Source organism: Gordionus sp. m RMFG-2023, chromosome 1 (genome assembly GCF_954871325.1).
Source record: "Gordionus sp. m RMFG-2023 chromosome 1, tfGorSpeb1-WG-v2, whole genome shotgun sequence".
NCBI lineage: Eukaryota > Metazoa > Nematomorpha > Gordioida > Chordodea > Parachordodidae > Gordionus > Gordionus sp. m RMFG-2023.
In genome coordinates, this window is record NC_088775.1 from 73,615,664 (window position 1) to 73,641,442 (window position 25,779).

The 25,779-nt window shown below is 25.4% G+C and overlaps 1 protein-coding gene across 1 annotated transcript; it reads left to right on the top strand.

Annotated features, from left to right (window-relative positions):
• The first annotated feature begins 1,445 nt into the window (after nucleotides 1-1,445).
• On the top strand, nucleotides 1,446-25,779 carry LOC135931326 (uncharacterized). The gene is made up of 6 exons (XM_065468360.1): nucleotides 1,446-1,721; nucleotides 17,990-18,086; nucleotides 18,129-18,650; nucleotides 22,963-23,175; nucleotides 23,583-23,922; nucleotides 24,180-25,779. Exons 2-6 carry the CDS (start codon nucleotides 18,026-18,028, stop codon nucleotides 24,805-24,807), a joined length of 1,764 nt encoding a protein of 587 aa, XP_065324432.1. The 5' UTR covers nucleotides 1,446-1,721; nucleotides 17,990-18,025; the 3' UTR covers nucleotides 24,808-25,779.

Here is a 25,779-nt window from a genome sequence, read left to right on the forward strand (position 1 = left end):
TATATTGCAATTTTATATATACAAATATGTTTCCTTTAATTATACAATATTTATATTATAAAAAATGGTAAATAGCACCAAAAAATATATTAGGTACCCCCCCCCCTCCATGATTAACCCCCCTCCACTCAGGTGTCTAACCCTTTACGCCCTTAGGAAATTTTGAGACAAATTGTTTCTACCCCCCCCCCCCCCCCACCCTCGTTCATGTAGACGATGTCTTGGTATGTAAAGCACTGACATGCTCTTTAAAGCATGAAATGATGGCAGGCAAATCATTACATATTTAAGAATAAGTCGAAAATATTATTTTATAAAGAGCAAGCGAAAACAAAAAATTTGATTATTAAATTTTTATAGTAATTATCTTCACCTTTTTATTTTATTTTATTTTAATTTAATTAATTATGAAAGTTAATATATTTATTAATCTTTGGATGCAGTTTTTATGCCTTAAAAAGGGGATCTACTTTAGATTTAAATTAACTTGATCCTATGATTTGTGTTTTATACCTTGCCCTAGCAATCCTCAAAAGCAACCTTAATAGGTTCTGCCAAACTCACTGAAATCAGGATATTATTCACGCCTAACCGATTTTGGATAAGTGACTAATAATAATTTTTATGACGCCGGGTCTCCCATACTACGATCCCTTCCCCCCACCCACCATTCGAGGAGCCTGAGTACCTGCGGAAAATTAAAATACTAAGAATTTTAGATGGGACCCGGGGAAAACTCGGGAAAATGACAGTTTGCGGACGAAGTTTCTTTTTTAGTCAACCCTGGCCTATAAGTCCTGGGTACATCCTTACTAGTATATTATTAATAATATTTGGATTGATGCATGAAATATACGAAATGAAGGCATTAGCTTAATAAATAACCATTATTTAAATGTTATTTAATATTAATGTATTGAAACAGTTTATGCATAACTATTATATTTACCATTGTAATATTTTTTTATTTGTCCTTTTTAGATTGGAAAAAAACTTATATTTAATTTTACTGAGAATTATCTAAATCATATGGGCCCTATAGTATGTACAGCGAAAAACGAAATAAAAAATGGGAATCTCGCTTATATCTCCTAGAAAATTTTTAAAGTAAATTTGAAATTGATATAAATAGATGCTAGGAAAGTAAATACATCTATTTAGATAAAGTTTTTAAAAAATCGGCAAAAATAGACGAAATATTCTCCATATTCCTAATTTGGGAATCAAATTGAGGTTAACGATGATACCTTTATCTATTTTTATACATTAAAAATTTAATTTAAATAGATACCTCAATCTATTAATATTTAGTTTAAATTTACTTTAAAAATTTTCTAGGAGATATAAGCGACGAAATTCCCAATTTTTCGTTGTTTCGTATTTCGCTATTTCGTACCGAATTCGAATTTTTACAAATGCCATTAAAAATTGATGAAATATTTCCCGATCGATTTCCAGCATCATTAAATCAATTCTTTATAATATTTCAAAAATTAAAAGAACGATCTTTAGATGTAATAAACTTAGATCGAATTGAATTTGATGATCCAAGCTTTTTATTATATCTCTTTAAGGGAGAATATGCGATAATAAATCCATTGGAAACAAAGGTAAAATATGTTGGATCAGATTTGGCAATAAATTCAGTTATTTTGATTATCAAAGAACCATTATCTGGGATTTTTGGATTTATTCATTTAGGACAGGAATTTGATATAGAAGTAATTATCTATCAATTATTAATTCATATTTATTGGTCAATTTATTTGTATCATAAATTTTGCTTTATTTAAAAAGAAATATAGAAATCTATATCTAAAATATTATTTCCTATATTAAAAAATACATTGTAAACCCACCTATTTGTTTGAAATTGATATAAATGAATTATTATTTAACCAATGAGAAATGTAAGGTGTAAAATATAATGCTAATGGTTGAGTCAAAACATAGCCACCTCCTTTTTAAAAATTCTTATATTAAGCTTTGATAATTTTAGTTAATCTAAGATTAATTGTAAATATAGAAATATATTAAATATAAATTCAAGAAATTTTGTAAAAAAGAATTGTCTTAATTACTATATTTCATATTTTTACTATAAAAATATATTTGTGATGTATATATAATTAATATTTTTAGTAGTGTCTTTAAAAAATGTTTATATATTAAAAATTAAAAATACATGAAACTTTGCAGAAACACAGTTTAGCATAAAATATGAGGCTGCTAAGCCAACTTATCTACAGGAGTTTTTGTAGTAGTAATTTAATTATCCCATGTAAAATCAAACACCTTTTGGATGACCTCTTTCAATAAAATTGGTAGGTACATTAGCTCATTAGCAATTATTAGTGTTATTAAATTTGAACCGATTTTTAAAAGTGGCTAACTCAATATCTTATCCAGAAAAATATTGTGCAAGCTTAGAGATTTTGATAGATGACATATAGGATTGAACATCCATTTGGCAAAATCGCGACGCTTAGGCAATATTTTCCTGGATATAATGTTGAGTTACCCGTTTTTAAAAATCGGCTCAAATCGAGCCGTTTAACAACACTAGCAATTATATTGCCTGAGATATGGCAATTAAAGGTGCAAAAATGGGGTTTTGTTAACCTTTTATTGTTAAATAATTAGTCTTAAATTTAAATTAAATTTGTTAGAATATTGAACCTAATATTAATAACTGAATTAATAATTGATAATTAAAGGGGAAACATCAAAATCAGTCTTTTTAAAAAATATTGGTCATTTTGTGTTTGAAAAATTAAGATTAATCTTTTAAATATATATGAGCTTCAATTTTTCAGATTTTAATTTCCAATTAATTTTTCTGATAATTTTTTTAATAATTAAGTGGCTGGATAATTATTTGAAAATTAAAATATCATAAATAATGTGTTAAAAAAATATATATATGACACTATATATGAACATTATAATGCTATAAAATGCATTTTTTTTTAATCATTTTAAATCATTTCAAGGAATTAAAATTGATTTACAAATAGGGTGGTTAAACCCAGACATATTTTTCCTTGTGAATTTATTGAAAGGAATCACAAAATTCCCAATTTTTTAAGTTATATCATTAAAAAAAGGTTAAATTCCATTTCTTATAAATAATCATGAATAGCTTAGATATATTCATTCAAAATATTCTCATAGTTTACATATTTTTTTCCTAAGCCTACCCCTATAACATGGTGAACTGTACAACCCAAATCTACAATTGCCTAAAGAATTTGCTTCATCAGAACTTGGTCATTTTCTAGAAACTCACACTCTAAACCAAGAAATAAGTTAAGAAATAAAAGATAGAAATGGTGGTACCTATATAAAAATTGAAAATTTTAAGAAATATTATTAATTCCCATAGATTTCCATTTATTCTCATAAATTCTCGTTTATTCCCAAAATTCCCATGGGAAGGTTACTGCAAGGAAAATTTCCGGGAATTTGCCAATCCTATTTACGAACAAATATCATGCATATTGAAAAAAATAATTTTTAGCAATATTTTAAGAATAAATAAATTATATAAAAAAAAATTGTTTTTTCAATATGCATAATATTACTCGTAAATCAATTATAATGCCTTAAAATGATTTTTAGCTATAGAAAAAGCCTTTTATTACATTAAAATGTTCATATATAGCGCCATCTATAGGTTTTTATACATTATTCATGATATTTTAATTTTTAAATAATTTTATAGCCACACAAGTTATTCAACAAATTATTAAAAAAATAGTAAAAGAATAATAGAAAACAAAAATTTGAAAAATTATTCGAAATAGTAATTTCAAATAGATATAAGGTGACCAATATTTAAAAAATTTAATTTTGATACTTTCCCCATAATTATCAATATTAATATTAGATTCTATTCGAACTAATTTAGCTTTTGATTTAAAACTAATTATTTAACATCAGTAATAGGTTAAAAAGTTGATTTTTACACCTTTAATCGCCATCATCTCAGGTAATTAAATTGCTAATGAGCAAAATTTTATTTTAGATATTACTTGAATATCTATAACCTGCTTGCAAATTTTTATAGAAATTAAAAAGGGTTGGCTGAAAATTACGATTTTCATACCATTTTAATGAAAGCTATCTTTATGTTAACAGTATATTTTGTATTCTGGTTTATATTTAGTATTCAATTCAAAATTATAAATTATTGTTAACCCTTCACTACATAGGTGAAAAAAACTCCCGCGGTTACATAGGTGGGGTCTATTTTACCCCAAATTTTAAATAGCTATATCTCAGAAAATAATAAAATTTAAGAACTAAAATTTTATATACTTATTGTAAAAATATTAGAGATAATAAATACAAAATTTCTAGATTTACATTTATTTATAAATGATGTTATGATATATTTACTAAAGCTGCTCAAAAAAAAATCTTTTTTTTGGAACTTTCCTTAATCATATATGACCAAAAATAAATGAATGGAAGCAAATTTGATTATATTATTTATTAATTCAATATTTTATAGTAATAATTAAATGAATTTTATAATAAAACATCAGATATTAAAAAAAATATTTGATATTAAAGTTCATGCATTTTTTTTAAAAAACATTCACGACATGTTACATACATATGATCTTTGCATATAAATTTTGAACAAATAAATGAGGATTTCTTGTCCCTAACCCTTAGACAAGAGGGGCACCTTCCTTTTTGTTGGTTGAAATAGGTTTTAATTCCTCTATATTTAGCATGTTCCCAATATTATCCCTTAGTAGTTTATTAACATGTGGGTTTTCATATCTATTACTCATTAATAGAGTTATTAGCTCCATTGCTAATAATTTTATAAACTTTGATCTATAAATCTCCTTTAAATTATTGGATTTATAAATTATTAAAGAATTTATGCAAGATATATTCAACAAATTATAAAAAATTGTCATGGCCATCTATTTGTTATTCTGGATATTGAATAATTTGAACATAGCTGATCCACAACATCAACACCAGCTTTGGTGAGATTGTAAAATGTGATAATTTCTGGTTTTTTCAAATCCCCAGTTGATGTATCAATATTGTTATCATAGTGAAGGGTAGAAAGCATCATGCTTATACTTTTTTGGTACATATGATACTAATGTCATATTATATTAGCAGGCAAATTAACTTGAAAAAATATCTTTTTTTTAAATTAAATGATGTTGGAAACTGCTATTTATTTTTTCTTAAAGTTCCTACTATTGTTAATGAATGGGAATTTAATAAATGTATAGCAAGTTCATAACTGGTAAACCAGTTATCTGTGGTGACATTCCTATTACTCTTAAAAATGGGCTGAATTAACCTTTCAACCACATCAAAAGGCTTATTTCTCAATTTATAAGGTCCTTCAGGCTGATTGCCAGCATATAATTCTATTTTCAAAGTATAAAATGTCACTAGAATAATTCAAATTAAAAATCATATGTTAAATTTATGATTTTTTACTCCACCGAAAAAATAAAATTTTCTAATTTAAAGTCATATATATCAATCAAAAAATAGATATAATTATATTTTTTTCAATTATATTTATTAACCTGACATACATAAATATAATTAGTAACAAAAAAGAATTGGATTTAAAAAAAAAATTACATCATTACATAGGTGGGGTATATTTTACCCCAAGCTCAACAAATAGCATATATCTCAAAAACTATCAAATCAATAATCATGAAATTTGGAAGTTGTATTCCTTGTTACAAAATATTAAACTACTGAAAAAATCAGGTCGGAATATCTTCTAGCTTTTGTATTACAAAGATTATAAAAGTTGTGGGGTCCTATTTACCCCACCTTTGTAGTGAAGGGTTAAATAAAGTTTAATTTTTCTTGAACAAATTTTATGTTTTTTTAAATAAACAATTAAAAAATAAGTGAACGTGTGTTTATATTTTTTTATATTACTTACAAAATAAATGATTATATAAAAACATTAGTAGTCAATTATATTTTATTTCTATATAGGTAAAATATTGGGCTCTTGATAATTTTGGCAACTCTCTAATGACCAAAATTTGAGTCCCAATCATATTCTTATTAACTATATGAGATTATGCCTTGATAAATTAAGCAACTGTCTACTTTGATAAGTAGGTAGATTTTTTTCCCCTTACTTTGAACTTTTATAAAATAGGTTTGTGTTTTTTGTTGCATTCATTCATTTATATTATAAAATTTTATCATTTTTTGAAAAATATTCAGGTCAGAGTTATCGTTAATTAAAAAAATTTAGGTTATTCTCAATAGAATATGCTAAAATATTTAATATTTCTAGAAGAACATAAATTTTAAAGACATTTATCAAACGACATGCAAACATATATCGAAGTGACTAAATTAGGCGCCAACAATTCAGCCTTTATTAAATTACTATTTCATTTTTTAATTGTGTATTCTCATATTAGCAATAGATTTAATATAAATATTTTGATGACATAATTTTCTATTAATATCCTAAATTTTTGGTGGATATACTGGTTACCAAAAACATTCAGTGGATCAATCCGATAGGTGCAATATTATTTGGGAATGTTTCTACGATTGTAATAAAATTTTTACCTGAAATAAATTTTTTAGATTTACTAAAAATCAACTTACATTATTTTATAATATCCATAACTTTATTAATATGTATAAGGGTTGGAGTGGTATATAACAGTTTTAAATGAGGTTTGGCTATGGATCACTTAATCAATCTTTTTTCCCACCACCACGTTAGATGGGCACGTTATCATTATTTTAAACAGCGAAGTGAAATATTAATTATTTTAAAAAATAAATGATGTTTATAAGCTAATTTTTCTATTTTAAAATAATCAAAAAGAATTACACATTTTTTAAAATTTAAATTCAATATTTTGAGCAGTATCGCTATATACCTTTCTTGATTTTGGGGTTGAGTGCCAGAAATATACTATTAAATTTTTTCTTCATTAAACGATTGTTCTAAACGTAGAGCCTTTCAAATAGAAGGATGATGCGACGATAGCAGAGATGAAAACCATTTGTGCCGACCTCTAGGATGAATTAAACGTAAATTATAAAAAAAATGATTTTACAACAACTATTAAAAAGACTGTAAAGCAAATTTAAAAATAATTTACACTCAATTGTATTGTTCGTCTTTCGGATTCCTCCAATGTAGTCGCATATTTATTACATAGGGAAATTTGAAATATTGGTGCTCGTCTTTCACCGCTAATATCATAACAAATGATCAACAGTAATAAATGCGAAAGATGGCGCTTGTCTAATTTTTATTGACCACTCATACCCTGCAAATTTATTTAAATAATGAGCTAGTAATTCGCTATCTCCTTGAATGGTGTCTCCAAATTGCTTGCGTCATATGTGGGAATAACCCCTTTTAGTAATTGTAGAAAATGAATGGCTAAATACATTGATTTCGGCTGATTCAAAATCGTCATTATCAACAGGATTTACTTTTTAACTTCATCCAAAACCAATGTTACCTGAGTTAGGCAACAGGGCAAATATTGTGGGTACAACCGTTTTAGGCCTAGGACATGAAGGGTTCAAAGTTGAAAAAATTTAGGGGAACGGGTTGACATGTACTACCTGATACCAGTGGCTACTCTGCAAGATAAGATTTTGTGCATTAGCGAATATTAATATTCTTAGCAGTTTAGGTTGTAACCAGGGTTGCCAGATCTCCCGCTTTTGGTGTAAGTTCCTAATTTTTTACTTTAGTTTACGCCAAAACACGCCATCTATTGATTTACGCGTTATCCCGATTTTTTACGTTTTCTTCCGATTTTTCTAAAAAAAATTCTCCCGTTTTTTTTATAAATCGATCTCCAAAAACTTTCCAATTTAAAATATAATAATAATATTTAATATCTTTTAATTTTAAAATATAATAATAATATTTAATATCTTTTAATTTTAAAATAAATTGTTATGATAAATCATATAATACTTCCTCTGATTTTGCTGATGATGAAAATGATTTTTATGTAAATGTGAAATATTTTATTTAATTTTTAGAAATCAATCTATATAAAATGATATTTTAGAAGTAAGCAATTTATTATTTTAAATTTTAAAAGTTTTATATAGCCTAATAATTTTTGATTAATTAAATAAAGTTTTCTCCTGATATTTCATTCCTTTTCCAATTTTATTTCATTCATTTAAATTATATATAATTTTCAGTATAAAGATAAGTTTAACATCCAAAAAAATTTTTAATCTATAAAACTTGGGATTCAATTTATTCAAATATGCAATACAAAATTTAATATTAGGAAGAGTTCATGATATAAAAAAACGGTCAACAAGGCAAAAACATATTGACAGTTTAAAATTAAGGAATCATCAATTAATATCCAACCATATTTCAAAAACAATCATTTATGTGATGATAATACTGCAATAGCCAAACGGCATTCATTTATCACACGTTAAAACATTCACTTAGTTATTTATCTACAGATTGCATTACAAATTTACTCTCTATCATATTTCTTGATTCAAATATAGTCAAAAGCACAAAATGTATAAGAACAAAAGCGTCAAAAATAGCTTTAAATAACCTAGGTCCTGAAAAAGAAACACATCTTAGAGGATGAAGGAAAGTCATCTATTTTCTTTATTAACTGATGCATCAAATAATGGAAATACTAAAACATTCCCAACTGAAAGAGGTTGTAAATTTCCAATAAAATAATATACGATCTTCCTTTATTTTACTTTTGGGTATTAGATATATTCATTTAAATATAGAAATAATCATAAAAAAATCCCGCTTTTTGTTTGATGGAATCTGGCAAACCTGGTCGAATTGTAGGAAAGGCGCCAATACATTTAAAAAAAAATTTTTTGGACCATCGAACTATAACATGGTAGGATTGGCCCACCAAAAATTCAGGACATTGAAATAATATTATATTGTTAAATGTATATTAAACCTATTGATAATATGAGAATTCGCAATTAGTAAATGAAACTATGAAATTTTAATTTAATAAATGCCCAATTTTCCGTGCTTCTTATTTAGTATACGTTTATATGTATATGTCGTGTTAGGATAAGGAATCCATGGAGATTCGGAATCTCTTAATTTTATATAATTTATTGAGAACAGTTTTTAAATATTGAAAATCTTTAACCGGAAATATATTCCAGCTTATGCATAGTAACTACTCTGAATTTTGGACCATTTTTGCAATTATGTGTAATTTAATTTATATCAAAAATATATAAAAAAATGAATATAAATTAAGAAGGTAAAATTGCTTGAAATTCAGTGTTGGTTCTCTATACATACTGGAATCCACTTCCGGTCAAATTAGATTTTTCTAATTTAAAGATTTATCTTATTAATTGATTTAAAATTGAGAAATTTGAATCCCCATGGATATCGTAATACAACATACACATACATACATAATTTTACTCATGATTTAAGGAATTTGAAAATGGCTGAACATAATCTCACTTTTTCTAAACTAAAAATATAAAAGATAGTAAAATGTTTTTTTTAACGATGCCCAAATTAACTGTATAATTTAAATTTTTTTACATCAAATAATTTTATATCAAAAATGGTAAAAATTTTGCTTATTTTTTTTTGCATTTATTTTATAAAAAAAAATACAATTTTCTATTTTTTCAAATGTATACCACAAATTTTATCTAGTAACACCAAAACTCAATAAATTCATTTTTATCAATTCCTGATTATTTTTTTTTTATCTAATTCAATACCCTAATATTTCATCTACAAATAATTTCCATATTATCAATTCCCATTTTTAAGTAATGAATTTATTGTAGATCCACAAACGTCATCGCGTTAATAGCTTTAAAGAGCGAATAGAATGTTTACCACTATTCGTCACAACTCGGCCTAATAAATTTCTATGGAGTTTAAAAGACAAATACCCGACCAAATACAAAAAATGAAGTCGTTCAAATGTAATCTCAATTCTTAATCAATTTATTCCTTATGATGTTTCTGGTAGTGCTGTAAACGTTACTATAAAAAAGAAACTTGAGACCGTTACTCATTACTGAAAAAAGGAACACTTGTGACGTGTTACTGACTATTCAAAAAATAACGGTTTACACGTTACTTAAAAAATTAAATATTATATACAAAAAAATGTTTATTTTTTTCCTACAATATATAATATAAATAAAATAATACAAAATAATATTTTATTTTTTAGCATCCTTTTGTAACAATTTTTTATTTATTTTAGCATAAGAGCGTTGCTTTCGCCATGCTAAACACACGTTCAATTGTCGCAGAGGATGGGAGAGTTGTATTATATTTAATAAATAAAAATTTTAATTCGGGGAATTTATTAAAAATATTTAAGAATTATCTTTATTTTGAAAAAAGCTTAATAGATCATCTTCACGAGAATCTTCATTTTCATTTCCTCATAAATTTTTTTTATCTTTATCAGAAAATATTCTGGTATGTGTTATATAAAGGAATTAAGTATGCTCTTTCTTTATCAAGATCTCTGGAAATAAGTTTTAGCTAGGGATGCACCAATATTTTATATCGGATCGGGCCGATATTTCACCCATTTTAAAATATCGCTTATCGGCTTATATTATAAAATTTCCCGATCCGATCCGATATAAAATGGCAACTTTAACAAAAATAAAATGTTATAAAATTTAAAAAAAGTTATATTTAAAATCATTTATTTTTATAATTAAAATCGAAATCCATTTTTATGTATATTTTTTTAATAATAATAATTAATTAATAAACATTCTGCCATATTGTAATTTTTTTTCCGCATTCTGTTTATAAAAATGTGCAATAATCTCTTCAGAATCTGTTTTTAGTGAAGCTGGTGATATTGACAGTTACAATCGCCGCAGGCTGACCTCTGATAAATTTGAATTTTGGTATTTCCAAAAAGAAATCTTCGATATATTAATGTTAAATATTAATAATTTCTACGGAAGGATATGGATTTTATATTTTATTTATTTTTTATTAACACTCTTATTATATCTTTTTACAACTCAATATTATTTACAGATTAAAATAAGTTTTTACATATCAAAAAAAGAAAAGTATAATAAGTTTTTAAAAGGTTATATAAATCTATTTCAAAAAAACGAAAAAGAAAGAATTACGAAAAGGTCGTCCGAACCTTATTTGTCAAAGGTCATTTAAATTATTTTACAAAAAGAAAAAGAAAGAAAGAATAAGTTTTAACATTCAAAACATCTTTAACATTTCCCTCTTTTTTTAATTGACTTCCTTCCTCAGTTTCTTATCTTCACCACCAGTCATTTGTTTCTCAATTCCTCCATTAGTCATTATTTGTTAGTACGTCTTGAGTTTGTTTGTTTGACCATCAAATTATCGTTTGTTGAATCGTTTATTATTATCATTAGTGAAACATCGTTGGTTGAATGCTTGTTGATTTGCTATTTGTATTGATCATCCCATTTCCTTAGCTTTCAAATTTTTGTCTATATTTTTTCAAATTTTTATTTATTTATAACAATCATTTTCTAGGTCGTATAAGAAATATGACTAAATACTGCGTTGCTAAAATGCATTAAAATGCATCAAAATTTGTTTATATATTTTTAAAAAAATTTTTTTCAAAAACATTTTTTTTATTTTACATAAATCACTTTTTAATTAAGTAAAAAATTGATATTAAATATCAAATAATTTAAAATTCTATTTTTACTTAATATTATTGGAAAAAAATATATTTACCTTATTACAACATAAATTTTATTTTTCAATTACAAAATTTAACAAATTTATATCCATAAGAGGGCGTTAAATGCATAAATATGAAAATATATTCTTAGGAAACCAGAATAAATATTGGATAGCGCTTTTTTTGTATTTGGGTATAAATACATGTGAAAAACCTAAAAAATTTTTAAAAAATAGAGGTTTCTTTGATATTTAATTAATGAGTAGGTTTAGAATCGAATAATAGTAGAAAGTTTGTAAGGAACATATTGCTGGTGCTCTCCATGAAAAATTCTTCATTTTTAGTTTATAAGTGAACAATAAGGTGTTAAGCATTATCCTAAATAATTTTTTGAAAATATTATGATATGACCGAATAGCGAGCTCAAAACCGACCACTTACTAAATATTCGATTCGATCGACCAAATTTGGTATTAATATTATTTGGAAAATGATCATTTTTGGTTATTATCTCTCTGCATCTCTATTTGTTTTATTTCCATAGTTTCTCCTTCTATTTTTATGTTATCAATTTTATTAATTATTTTATCATACGCTTCTTGTTCCTCAATTTCCTTTCCTATTTTTAATATCTCTGGTATATCTACACTTTTTATATATGATCTGACGTATCTCTTTATTAATTGAAAATATTTTTATTCTCTAAATCGCTCTACTATAATTACTGAATCTGCATTTATTACTCAACATACATAATCTAGTTACCCAATTACTGAATGTTTCATTTATTTCTTGTACAACTTCACTAAATTCTTTTAGATACGTTATATACGATTTGTCTGGATATAATAATCTAAATCTTTCGAGTACGATTGACGGATTGCAAAATTCTGTTGGAGTACATATCGCTTCTAGTTTCAAGTATTCTTCTTCAGGAAGTTTTTGCGTGAATGCATACGCCTTCTCCGCGTCTGAGAATTGTGGATCTTTATATTATCAATTTTTTTAAAAAAACTTCAATAGGTAACAGATTAAATCATGGGGAAATTTTCATATATTATTTTTTTTTTTAATATTTTTTTTTATTTATTTTTTTTAAAATATATTTTTTTATTTATTATTTTTTTTAAATTTAAAAAAAATATTAAGTATATTTAAGAATTTAGAAAAAAAGAGTATATTTAAGAATTTAGAAAAAAAGTATATTTAAGAATTTAATAAAAATAGGTATACTAAATAATTAATCAATTAATTTGAATAAACATAACATATTACAATGATAATATAGATATATATATTTTTAATTAAAAACAAAAATAGTTCTTTATAAATTTATATCATTTAAAAATTTAATTAATTTATTTATATTAGACATATTTTTAATATTACGGAAATAAGAATATTCACATAAATATAAATGAGAAAAAGATTTTTTTCCATTTCTTGGGATGCTTGCCTTAAGATTTCTCCATAAACGTTCAATACGTTGAGTGTGTGTTGATATATCATTAGGGTCTATAAAGTTTTTGCTATGATTGACAGAGTAATGATCATATCCATTTTCATTCAGATTGTTATAACTTGGAAAAATATTTAATTTTAAGATATATCAATATTTAATCTACCCCTTCCATTTGTCTGTCATTATAGTTGAATCTTTATGGACGTGCTTAGTAATTATACCCAGAAGGGTCTCTTTATCTCTTTTCTCAGTTTCAGCTAAAAAAATATTTCATCATTTCTAGATATCCCACCTACAACCCAAATAGCGTTGGATTTTAAAATCCTCCCCGTGTTATTTTTTCTTTTAAAAACATGAGATTCGTCTATTTCAATAACATGTCCAGGACCCCCTATTCTCTCAAAGAGATGGCCTGTGCATGGCAACAAATTTTTCTAAATATAACATATCTAAAAAAATTATTGCCAAATTTATTAGATATATTTTACCATTTTCCAATAGTAGTTTTAGATAATTTTATTAAACCAAGACTATCACTAATAGAAGTCCTGGACACAAAAAGATACATTAAGTGAATAAATTTGTTAATAGGAAGATTAATATTTTCAAATATAGTACCTAATTAATAAAATATAATCTAAAAAATAATAATATTAAACCCTTTCATATAGAATAGCTGCTTTAGCATTTTGAACATCTTACTCTATAAGTAGCTCCATTTTTCTCTATTTTCATGTTATTATTACAACATGTGTGATTGATAAGAAACTCATGATCTTTTAAAAAAGCCATGGTCCTTGTATAAAAAATACACATATTGGTGAAATTTATGTTATCCATAAAGAGGTAAAATGTTAAATTTAAAAAACTTTGATATTGTATCAAAAAATTTCCTTCAAAATCCACACGATATTTATTTATCAAAAAAAAATCTAAAAATACGCCAATTGAAAGAAAAAGGTAACATTCAGAAATTTCTACCAAAATCCAGACAATCTAAAAAAAATAAATAAAAAAAAAATATTAAAAAAAAATAATAAAAAAAAAATAATATATGAAAATATGATCATTACTCTGTCAATCATAGCAAAAACTTTATAGACCCTAATGATATATCAACACACACTCAACGTATTGAACGTTTATGGAGGGATCTTAAGGCAAGCATCCCAAGAAATGGAAAAAAATCTTTTTCTCATTTATATTTATGTGAATATTCTTATTTCCGTAATATTAAAAATATGTCTAATATAAATAAATTAATTAAATTTTTAAATGATATAAATTTATATAGAACTATTTTTGTTTTTCCTTAAAAATATATATATCTATATTATCATTGTATATATGTTATGTTTATTCAAATAAATTGATTAATTATTTAGTATACCTATTTTTATTAAATTCTTAAATATACTCTTTTTTTCTAAATTCTTAAATATACTCTTTTTTTCTAAATTCTTAAATATACTCTTTTTTTCTAAATTCTTAAATATACTCTTTTTTTCTAAATTCTTAAATATACTCTTTTTTTCTAAATTCTTAAATATACTTTAGATTTTTTTTTAAATTTAAAAAAAATAATAAATAAAAAAATATATTTTAAAAAAAATAAATAAAAAAAAAATAAAATTTCCCCATGATTTAATCTGTTATATAATTACAAAAACATTTTAATATATACATTGCTTCTTCATAACTTGAACTTCCATCTTTCGGTAACATTGCGTCCATAAGCAAATATAAATCATCTGGTAAATTAAATATTAAGCTTAAAACTTCTTTACTATCATGATATATTAAATAATCATCTAATTCATCTATGGATTTTGTTTTATTCTTATTGTCCCATATAGGTTTATTTATATTTTAAATATTTTATTATTAAAATTTTATTATATTTATTTTTAATTTTACATTTTAATCATCTCTTACGTGTTTTAGAATTAAATTAACATCATTTTCCATAATCCTCTTTCGTCTCTAAAATCATATCTTTAATTTGTCTTTGAAATTATCTAAAAAAATCTCTGAAGTAGCTTCTCTGCCACCATAAAAATTTCTACGGAAGGCTATGGATTTTGTTTTATTTATTTTTTATTAACACTCTTATTATATCTTTTTACAACTCTATATATATAATAATATTATTTACAAATTAAAATAAGTTTTTACATATCAAAAAAAGAAAAGTTTAAGTTTTTATAAGGTTATATAAATCTATTTCAAAAAAACGAAAAAGAAAGAATTACGAAAAGGTCGTCCGAACCTTATTTGTCAAAGATCTATTTTACAAAAAGAAAGAAATTCAAAACATCTTTAACAAATATTTATTTCAAATTTCATAATATATTTGTTTATTAGTTATTATGTATATAGAATAAAGTTATATAAAAGTGATTTAACAATAAAAATATTTTATATACTTTTAGAATTGCAATTAAATTGAATATAAAATATAACTTATCATTATAAAATAATATATTTAAATGACATAAGTTATGGTATAGTTAAATTATAGATGTTATACTAATAAAAAGTATAACTTTACAAAATACAAAATTAGATATCATATCTGTTCGGTAATGGCCCATATCAATTTAATATCGGATCGGCCTCCAAAAAGTGGTATCGGTACACCCCTATTTTTAACCAATACCAATATTTTGTTAATCTTGGGTTTTTAATGTTGGTTCCCAGCCCTATACTATAGTAGAATTTAATTGCTTATATTTTAATTTCATGATTAAGATTTTCAAAATATTATGAAAGAATACTTTTTTTAATGATTATTTTATAAAACCCATGTTTTAACATTCTATTATTAAAGTAATATTTGAAATAATAATATATTAATTCATCTTTTTACTTTCATATGCTTTTTTAAGTTAGAACTGCTGGACATTGAGGTTGAAATATTTGCGTTGGGACATAATTTACGTATACAAAGTGTAGACTTTTTACACAATTTTCTTTAATGGTGTTAAATATGTTTTAAATTGGGGCCAGGGACGGTTAGATCATTTTCATCTGAAGAAGTAAGTACTATGGACATAATATTCTTAAAATAAATTATAAAATAGAATAATATTATTATTAACATTTTTAATTTTGATTGAATATTAATAGATTAAAATTCGACCGAAAATTTAACGAGAATTTAAAATTAAAATGAAGGAATGGTGGTTGATATGAATTTAAAACCGGCTTAAATTGTTTATATTGAAAAATAATTTAATTAGAGCTGTGTCGACCACATATTTTTCACCAATCCTATCCGATATTGGTTCAAACCCGATCCGATATTTATATTGATTTTTCACCACCCCCCTTTTGAACCAAATGTAATTAAGAAATCAATAAAAAATCGAATTATGCATTTAATTTAATTTTTTTATTTCTACAATAATTAAAAAATATTTACGGATATTGGTAGTATTAAATGAATTTTTCATTATTCCTCCCCGTGAAATTAGAATTCCGCAGAAAACGCATTTTTCAAAATTGTCTTTGTCTTTTATAAAATATTTCCATAATTCAGATACTATATTTTAAAAAATTCTTTTATAAAGTATAAATTTTTTATTTGAACGTGGGTCATAGACCTGCTTAAAGGTGTGCATACGTGAATTATATTAAGGCCCATCCTTTATATAATTATGCCGATTTTTTTGGATACCAACAAGCCTTGTAACTTAGATATGAGGTGTGGAACTACACCCGAGCCATATATATGTTTAGTAATGAGTATAGAAAAGAAAGAAGTATATATTGAATAAAGAAAGACCCTTCTTCCAAAATACTTATAAATTTTTATAATTATTTTAATTTAATAAATTATAGTTAGAAATTTGTAAATATTAAATTATAATAATAAAATTGGCGTTATTATTTAAAATAAATTAAACTTTGGTAGTTTTGTTAAAAAATCGGCTCGTTATTTTAGAAAAATATTGCCTAAGCCTCAAGATTTCGAGAATATATGTCTAGACTTTTGTTTCTTCTATGAGCAAAATCTTCAGGCTTGCGTAATATTTTTCTGAATAGAGCCATTTAACAACACTAAACTTTGGGTGTTCCTTTCTATTTTTATAAAAAACTTTTAAAATACTATAAATCTATTTTAAAAAATAAATAAAATTTAAGAGGTTTTGTGCATTTCCATTGTTTAAAAAAAAATTATTTAGAAATTATTATTAATGTAAAATAAATATACATAAAATAGCAAAAAAAAAAGAAAATTAAATTATCGGATTGGTTTTTACAGGTATCAGCTTGATTCGATATTTTTGGGAAACGCCAAATATCGTTGCCGATCCGATATTTAATATCGGCTCAGCCCTAAACTTTATAGAGATATGTTTTTATTTTTTTAATATTATGAAAAAATTGTAAGTAACGTTTAGCGTTACCGTTACTCAAGAAAAAGAGTTACCGTTACTCGTTCCCTATAGAAAAAGTAACGAATGGAGTTCCTTTTCTTCAAAAAAGGTAACGAAGTTAGTAACTACGTTACTTTACAGCACTATTATTTGGAGATAAGTTGTCGAGGACAACTAATGAATTAAGGTAATTTTTTAAAATGTAATTTATGTTGAACTATATTTTATGAGTCATAATTATGTAGAAAATTGGAATAAACTATATTTTTAAAAAATTATTTGATGTTTAATTTTTATGTAGTTTTTTCATTGTGTATGCATATTTTACACATAACAAATATAAATACACATTGACTTATTTTTCAATTATTATAAAAATAATATCTTACTCTGTATTAATGAAAACTAAAGATTATATACCATAAATTATTTAGGAATGCATATCCGAAGTTGTTATTAAGATTATAACAATGGCCCAGAAACTTAGACTGGCCATGATGGAGCCTATTTTGGAAATTTCAATATTTGGAGGTTTTAGTTGTAATATTGATATGTTGAACAAATCTGATACAGATGTAAATAATGCTGATGATGAGAGAAAAACATTTTCTGCAGTTGAGAATAGCTTAGATGATGATCAAGTCACTGTTGATATCAAAAAAAACTATGAATTGAATAATGAAACCTCATCTCTATTGCTGATCAATGAATCTGAAGCTCTAACCATGCGATTGCTACAAGAATTTTACACATCCAAAATTATTTTTGAGCTTTCTGTTTTGTGTGGTGGCAAGATTAACACAGAAATACTCCAACTACCTCATGTAGAAGATAGGAAGCCGAAAAAGGTAAATGAAAGCTACAAAGTATTTTCTTCTGATAATAATATAGGCAATGATAATCTTTATCAACATATTAACCAAAAAATCAATAATAGTTGCGATAAAAAATATAGTAGGACCAATTCTTTATCAGCTATGATATCAAAATTCTATAATAACAAAATAAGTTTCAAGAGGGCCTCACTAGCGGAAAATTCTATGGTTAAAAATATCAAAAGTCGGTTCAGTAAATTAAGCCTGGGATATGATAAAGGTTTATTATCATTTTTTACTAATAACTTTAAAAATATTACTATATTTTTATGAAATAAGATTTCTTAAATTCCTGTTAGATAGGGTTGTTGAATTACCCGATTTGGGTCATATTTTAAAAACGTCCTTATGTAAATCCTAAGCTTTGGTAGAGGTCCAAATATTTATACAATCAAAGACCAAAATTTTTAGAACATAATATTATTTTGGTCAAAATCTTAATCTGATTGTTTTAAATCAACTGAGATCGGGCCGTTTAACAACACTACTATAGGAGAATAATTAAATGAAATTAAAATAAGAAAACAGCAATAATATACACTTGAGTCCATGTATAGTTGGGTAATTACTATATTTTTAGCCGAAACTATCATTTTCACCTAGGAGTTTTTCTTAAAAATATAACAGCTCAAATTTGAAAGAAACTAATATAGATTAAAAAACCGATTTTCTTCGGCACACGTATGTAGAACCGAATTAGAACACATTAAGCCAATACCCAACTATGAACCCATAAACTAGTCAGAGTCTGGCCCAACTCTGTGGGACTTGGGTAAACTGGAAAATCCATTATGAATTGGAACTAGGTAAACCTAATTGTAAAATATTTAGCCCAGATTTTTTTAAACTTTATTTTTTATAAAAATATAGTAGTTTCTAATTTTTTTGCAAATTGGACAATTTTATTTATTTTTATATCAGAATTTTCTTTATATTCTCAAAAATGTTGTCAGGAATATTTTCATTTTTCAAAATCAAACTTTGATTTTAACAAAACATGAAATACATTTATATTCAGTGGTGTAGGCAAGGGGAATAAGTCGAACCAAGACTGACCCTAAATATTGATAAATTTACAAGATAATGCATTTAGTCACTTTTTGATCTTAAGCTTGGTCAAAATTTTATTATTAATAATTTTTTCCTTATACTCCACGAAACTATTACGAAAAATTTCCTTAAAAAAATACTTTATATATTGATTTTTTAATTTAGTTTTATTGAAAACACGTAGATTATTAACATAATTATTTGAACAAATATCATATAATTTTGATTATTTTGTTCGTTATCTTTGTTTGAAGATGAAAACGATTCTAGATAAGAGCTTGAACATCTAGAACCTAGCAATTTGTTATTTGCATAAGTTGATTTCCCCCATAAACAAAAAAGTGAATGATTTAAAAAACTTAAAATAATGAAAGATAAGGAATTAGATGAGCAAAATCTAAATAAATAACCAAATTGCACTAGTAATTACAACTTATTAGACAAAAGAATTTATTGATCCTAATCGTAATATTAAAAAATATTCTAAATATAAAACTAAACTAATACCTAAAATCTACACATATTTAAAATTTTTTTTATTTCTTTATAATAAAAAAAATTAATTAGTTTGTAAAATTAAGAAATATCATATACTAAAAATAACAAGTAATGTATATCGTCGACATTGGTATTAGAATTTAATTGCTTAAATAAAAAAATTAATTTTCCTGCCTTTTTTTGTTCATAACCTATTCTTAAGTTTCGAGTGAACAACTCCAAACGATGAGAATACTCTCGACTGAAGCAGATGATGAAAATGCAGTAAATAGTTGTTTTATTATTTTTAGAATATATACATTCTTCATCAAATTATCTTGGGCCCCCACCATTCAATTAGGTTACTTTATTTGCTATATTATCCGAAAACATAATTTTAGTAAATCCCTCTGTTCTTCTTTGAAACTTTACTAAGATAGACAAAATGTCAGTGTCAAGCTTCCCGTATTCCATTTCATTGGTTGTTAAATTTGAATGATATTTTGGGTTTAAAAGGTAGGATAAGAAGTGTGCTGGAGTTAAAGCTTGATTGTATTGTTTAGCAAAGGATAAAAGTTAATTCCTACTCATTTTTTTTTAATTATCATATAAGGTGGTGAAAAACTTTTGCAAATTCTTCCAACAATATACTGTGTCTGAAATATCTGTTTATTTCTTTCTAAAATTTTTAAACATTTCGCAATTAGTTTAGGATTTCAAATATATTTTCAGCAGCTCTTTTGAGTATGATATTTTCAATCTTTTTTTCTATTGCAATGTTGATTTTATTTTGAGTGCTTTAACATATTTTAAATAATTGGCGCATTCAGTTATGTAGGCATCTAAACTATCTACAACTGAGTTCCAACGAATATCTTGTGGAGTGACAAGAGATCACACTCTCTCTTGTTTAAGTTTGAAACTCTTGAAATACTTTGCCACATTATTTGTTCCCGGATACTTTTATTTTCCAAATCTTTTGAGAGTAGATTCAAAAAATGAGCACTACACCCATAGGTTATTATATAATATTTTCATTATTTCTTTTCAATTAACCCTCATTTTTGTCATATTAGCTGCATTGTCAGTGACAAAACTTGTAACAGAGATTATATTTATGCGTGCAATCATCAATAAGTTTTTGAGAATTCTAAATCCTTATTTGTCACTATTTAAAATTTTGATTTAAATCATTGATTTTTAAAAAAAATTCAAATTGATTTAAATTGGCCAACCCAATTAGATATATATTCCCCCATATGCATATTGGACCATGTTTTAATTGATTTACATAATACGGGCCTTGGGGCTGGTATAATGGAATTTATATTACATTCCCATCTTGCATTTGTCCGCCCATCATTAATGAGGATCAAATTTTTATTTAATCTTTCAATTACTATATTTTTAATACTTTCGTATCGTTTAACAAATTTTTATTGAGTGAATATCTTGAAGGTAATATAAATGCATGTTTTAAAAATTCAAATAATTTCTTTTAATATACATATTAAGGTTATTGGCGGTTGTTTCAAATTCAAATCTAGTTTACCTTGATTTTTAGATGATACCCTATCAATAAAATGTTTGGTTCACAGTGTATATTAAGTGTTTCAGCTTAATATCTATATTAAAAATTGTTTTTGCTTTTTGACATCTATCACATGATTTTTTAAAATAAATGTGTCTTGTTATAATCATGGCCATCAATATCTATAATATCAAATATAACATGATGATAAATACCTTTCAGAGAGTTTTAACTTAGTTTATTAATGCCTAAGTGGGTTTCAAAAGCCTTAGACCACAGGAATGGGATATATCTAATCCTTGGTGAATTACAGATAAACTACACTTTGTTCCTTTTCTTCCATTATTACTAAAGCTAATAATTAAAAAGCAACTTATTTTTTATGATCTTTACTTCCATATTCTTTGCTTTTCTCTAAAGATTATCTTATTTAACCATTGAAGGATTTGCTTTACATCTAAAATTAGTTTTTTTGTATTGAAAATAAAAGTGCGGTGTTGAATTAAAATTGGAGAGAACGATTGACTTTATTCGTAATTAATCTAAAGTTTAATATTAAGAAATTAAATTTATGAAGATTTAGTTTTAAATGTATAAATTAACTTTATACATGACACTAAGCCCTCTAGTATTGACATGCAACAGAGCTACGTTAAGTTATCCAATCCACTAAACTGGATATTTAATAGAAAGGGAAGAAATGAGAAGCCCTTCACACATGTGGGCAAGCCACACGAATTTATACGCGTAATAGTCCTAAGACTATTACATAAACATCGACAGATTAATACAACCCACACCCATAATTTGCATATATATTTTATTATTACTTTTTTAAGGCAAGGGGAAGGACCGATCATCATATAATTAATTATCAACTGTGTTTTTAATTTATTCCTTATTTTTAAGCACAAATCAGATTTTTATAAATCTTATCTTATGGATCTTCCATACCAGATCTGCAGCCGTTATCATCAAGCAGATCAGGTTAATTTTTTCTGCTAAAACTAATTTAATATTCAGCTAGTAAACACTGCAATAATGAGTTTGAACCTCCGACCTAATGTCAGGAAATCATACTCGGCAGCCCTGTAACTACGAAATTTATCTGATATACACATTGTAATAATTTTCCAAAAATTATAATGTAGCACTAGCTCATTATTTATTTAAAACGAGTGAAAAAAAATCTCATTTAATGTATGAATTATGATTAAATTAATTGTACATAGGTTCAATAAATATCGATATGCTTCTTATAAATCTGATCTTTTTAAACTTGTTAATAATTTTATAATGAAGCCCTTACTTTATTATCTCTCCTTTTTAGGCTAATTAGTAATTTATATTTTTATGGAAATTACGCTCAGATTTCAAAACCTATCAAGAAAGATAATGATTATCATATATATTTTTTAATATATTACATCGACTATAATTTATTTTAATTCATTTTTTTTGCCAATGATGTAAGGTAATTTTGCCGGAGCCAATAGACGTAGATCTTCCAGCATAATTAAGTTAGTCGGCCAATTTTTGTCATCCAAATTTGGGCACTCCAACAGGAGAATATTCCACGCTCCAAAAATTTCTGCGCTCGCATACGAAATCGCATCTGCTTCATATTTCCCCGTTTCGAGATTCATTGTTCCCAAAGTAACCAGTGATAACGATTATGTTAATATAGGTAATTTGATTACTTTTTGAGAAATATATATTAAAATATTTAAACTTGAGATACAATATAAAATTCTGTCCGACCACAATTCGAGTATTTTTTTCGAGAATACGAGTCGGGCCGAAATTTTGGATTGTGGAAAAAGTTTATATCCATTTTCGAGAGAATAAGAATTATAATTTAAGAAAATAGGTGGGGTAAAAAATGATTTATTTTCAAGTTATTAATTAAAATCTAATTTGTTTATCTGACTAAATTCAATTTTTAACACTTACTTAATTGATCATATAATTACAATTAATTTTTGTAAAGACAATTTTATTCGATATTATAAATAAGACAATATTCAAATTTTGATTTAATGTTGTTATTTTTATAATAATTGATCGTTACAAATGAATTATTTCCTATTGTAGACGAAGTAGAATACAATATGGCCATGATAGCTCCCAATTGGGTCGCCCGTTTCGCCCGTACTTGTATTCCCATGCTCATAGGTCCTACTAGTCAATCCTATAGCCAACCATCTTTTTATTCTTCTCAATCTTTTTATAACTCTTACGAATTTTCTCAACCTTTCATTGTTCCTACGTTCAAAATTCAAGATGTTTATGATAATTTTAATTACCAACGCCGATATTCGGATCCCCTTGATACTTGTATTTCATCATCCTATCTTACGCTCTCTTTCGGTTCTACTAGACAGCTATTGAATGCCATATTTCTCAACAACCATGAAAAGAAAAGGCCTGATTGGTAATTAAATTAATTAATTTTTTTTTAAAAAAAAATTCCGCTAGTAGGGTTGCAAAAATTGGGGTTATAGGAAGGCTCCACTCTTTTGGAAGATTTATTTGTAAGAACAAAGCCCGATTTGATTTGAATAATGGATTTTCAAATGAGTAGGGCCGTTTGGCATCACTCGGATTTTTTTTACAAACCTACCTATAAGCAAAATTACATTATTAAAATATTATCTCTATAATCACCCATTTTTTTAAATTTTACGTTAGGCAGAAGATCATCATATCAAATGATCTTCAAGAATCTGACAACTATCTTAAAACGCAATTAAACATAGAAATTGAAATTCAGGGCGCTTGCAAAAGACTTAACCAACTTCTCAACCTAACAACTTCTAAAAATAATTTTAATTTGAATGAAAATTCCCCATATAACTTACTTCTCGAAGCTTATATATATCCTGATTCAGATCTCGCTTTCGATAAAGAATTTACCCAAAACAATTATTTGCCAAAGAATTTTTCAAATAAAATGGAAACATTCCCAGGTGAGTTCCAAACCGAAGGTAAAAATGAAGCTGAAACCGATAACGGAAAAATATTTTCGTGCGCTTTGGAGTTTGTAAGACGATCGGAGAACGGTTTATTAGGCCAAAGGCTTGGCCAGGAGATTGCCGCTGCACTTAAATACCTCAAATTTGACCTAAGTTCCCCTGCTAGAAGTCCCATCAATCTCAAGAATATTGCGAATGGCCTCCAAAACACAGAAGATTCTTGCAATAATATATCTGAGGAAGGGATACATATCAAAGATTATAAGCCTTATACTGTTTGTTACGATTTAGACGCACTCGGTCGGTGGAATATTGTTATAGATCCGTGCATTACCATTTTATAAATAATTTTATACATATATAACTTGTTTTGATGTTAATTTTACCAAAGACTATGTAATATATCTTTATAATTTTTAACCATCACTTATATTTTAAATCTACCTCAAAAATCTATCATTTAATTATAGAATTTTTTTTATCTCGATGATCCATGTTAATGGAATATATAAATATATTTAATATAGAAAACGTTCAATATACTTTCATACTCCGAGGACAATTATACCTTTTTATGTAAATTATATTTATTTAGTATAATTATTATTCTATAAATTTGTGCAATTTTTTAACGTAAATTAATAATTCGCCGGAACAACTAATAAATTCTTAAAATGCAATGCAATTTATCTCACTCAGGTTTATATATGATATATTGAAATTAGAATTTTTAGCTCTATCATTATATATGTTTTATAGTATATATGTTAGCAGCAATGTGTTGTTTTTTTAACTATCCTTTTTTGAGCCCGTTTTTTTAACTTAAAAATCTGATTTACCGGAAATGTATTCCATCATGTTTGGAATAGCTACCATATGAATTTCAGGCAATTTTGACATGAATTTTGAACATATAATTTATATTAGTTTTTCCATAGATATTCTTTATAAATTATAAATGACTCGAAGGTTAACGGCAAAATTGTTTATATAATTTATAAGATAGGTATTCTAAACATGCTATAATACATTTCAAATCAGATTTTTAAGTTCAAAAAGAACGCGCTCAAAAAAGGATTTAAAGTTAAGAAAAATAAAACATTGTCGCTAACATATAATCGATTTTAACTTTTTTTAATCCTACACAAATTTTATTTTAAAGATGGAGAAATAAAAAAATTATATATTTCAAGAAAATTTCTGAGTCGAGGACCCTTACCGCATCAAATAATTGAATTTCCTGTTCCTTTATTATTAATTGTATTTAATATGTTTTTAATTTTATACGTTAATTTTTTATTCAATCTAAATTTTAA

What these genes read in the sequence shown, in the direction of transcription:
- LOC135931326 (XM_065468360.1), top strand. Translation starts at nt 18,026, where the DNA reads ATGGCCCAGAAACTTAGACTGGCCATGATGGAGCCTATTTTGGAAATT. An exon ending in GGAAATTTCAATATTTGGAG is followed by an intron (nt 18,087 to 18,128) that starts GTTTTAGTTGTA and finishes AATCTGATACAG; the next exon opens with ATGTAAATAATGCTGATGAT. An exon ending in TAACGATTATGTTAATATAG is followed by an intron (nt 23,176 to 23,582) that starts GTAATTTGATTA and finishes TTCCTATTGTAG; the next exon opens with ACGAAGTAGAATACAATATG.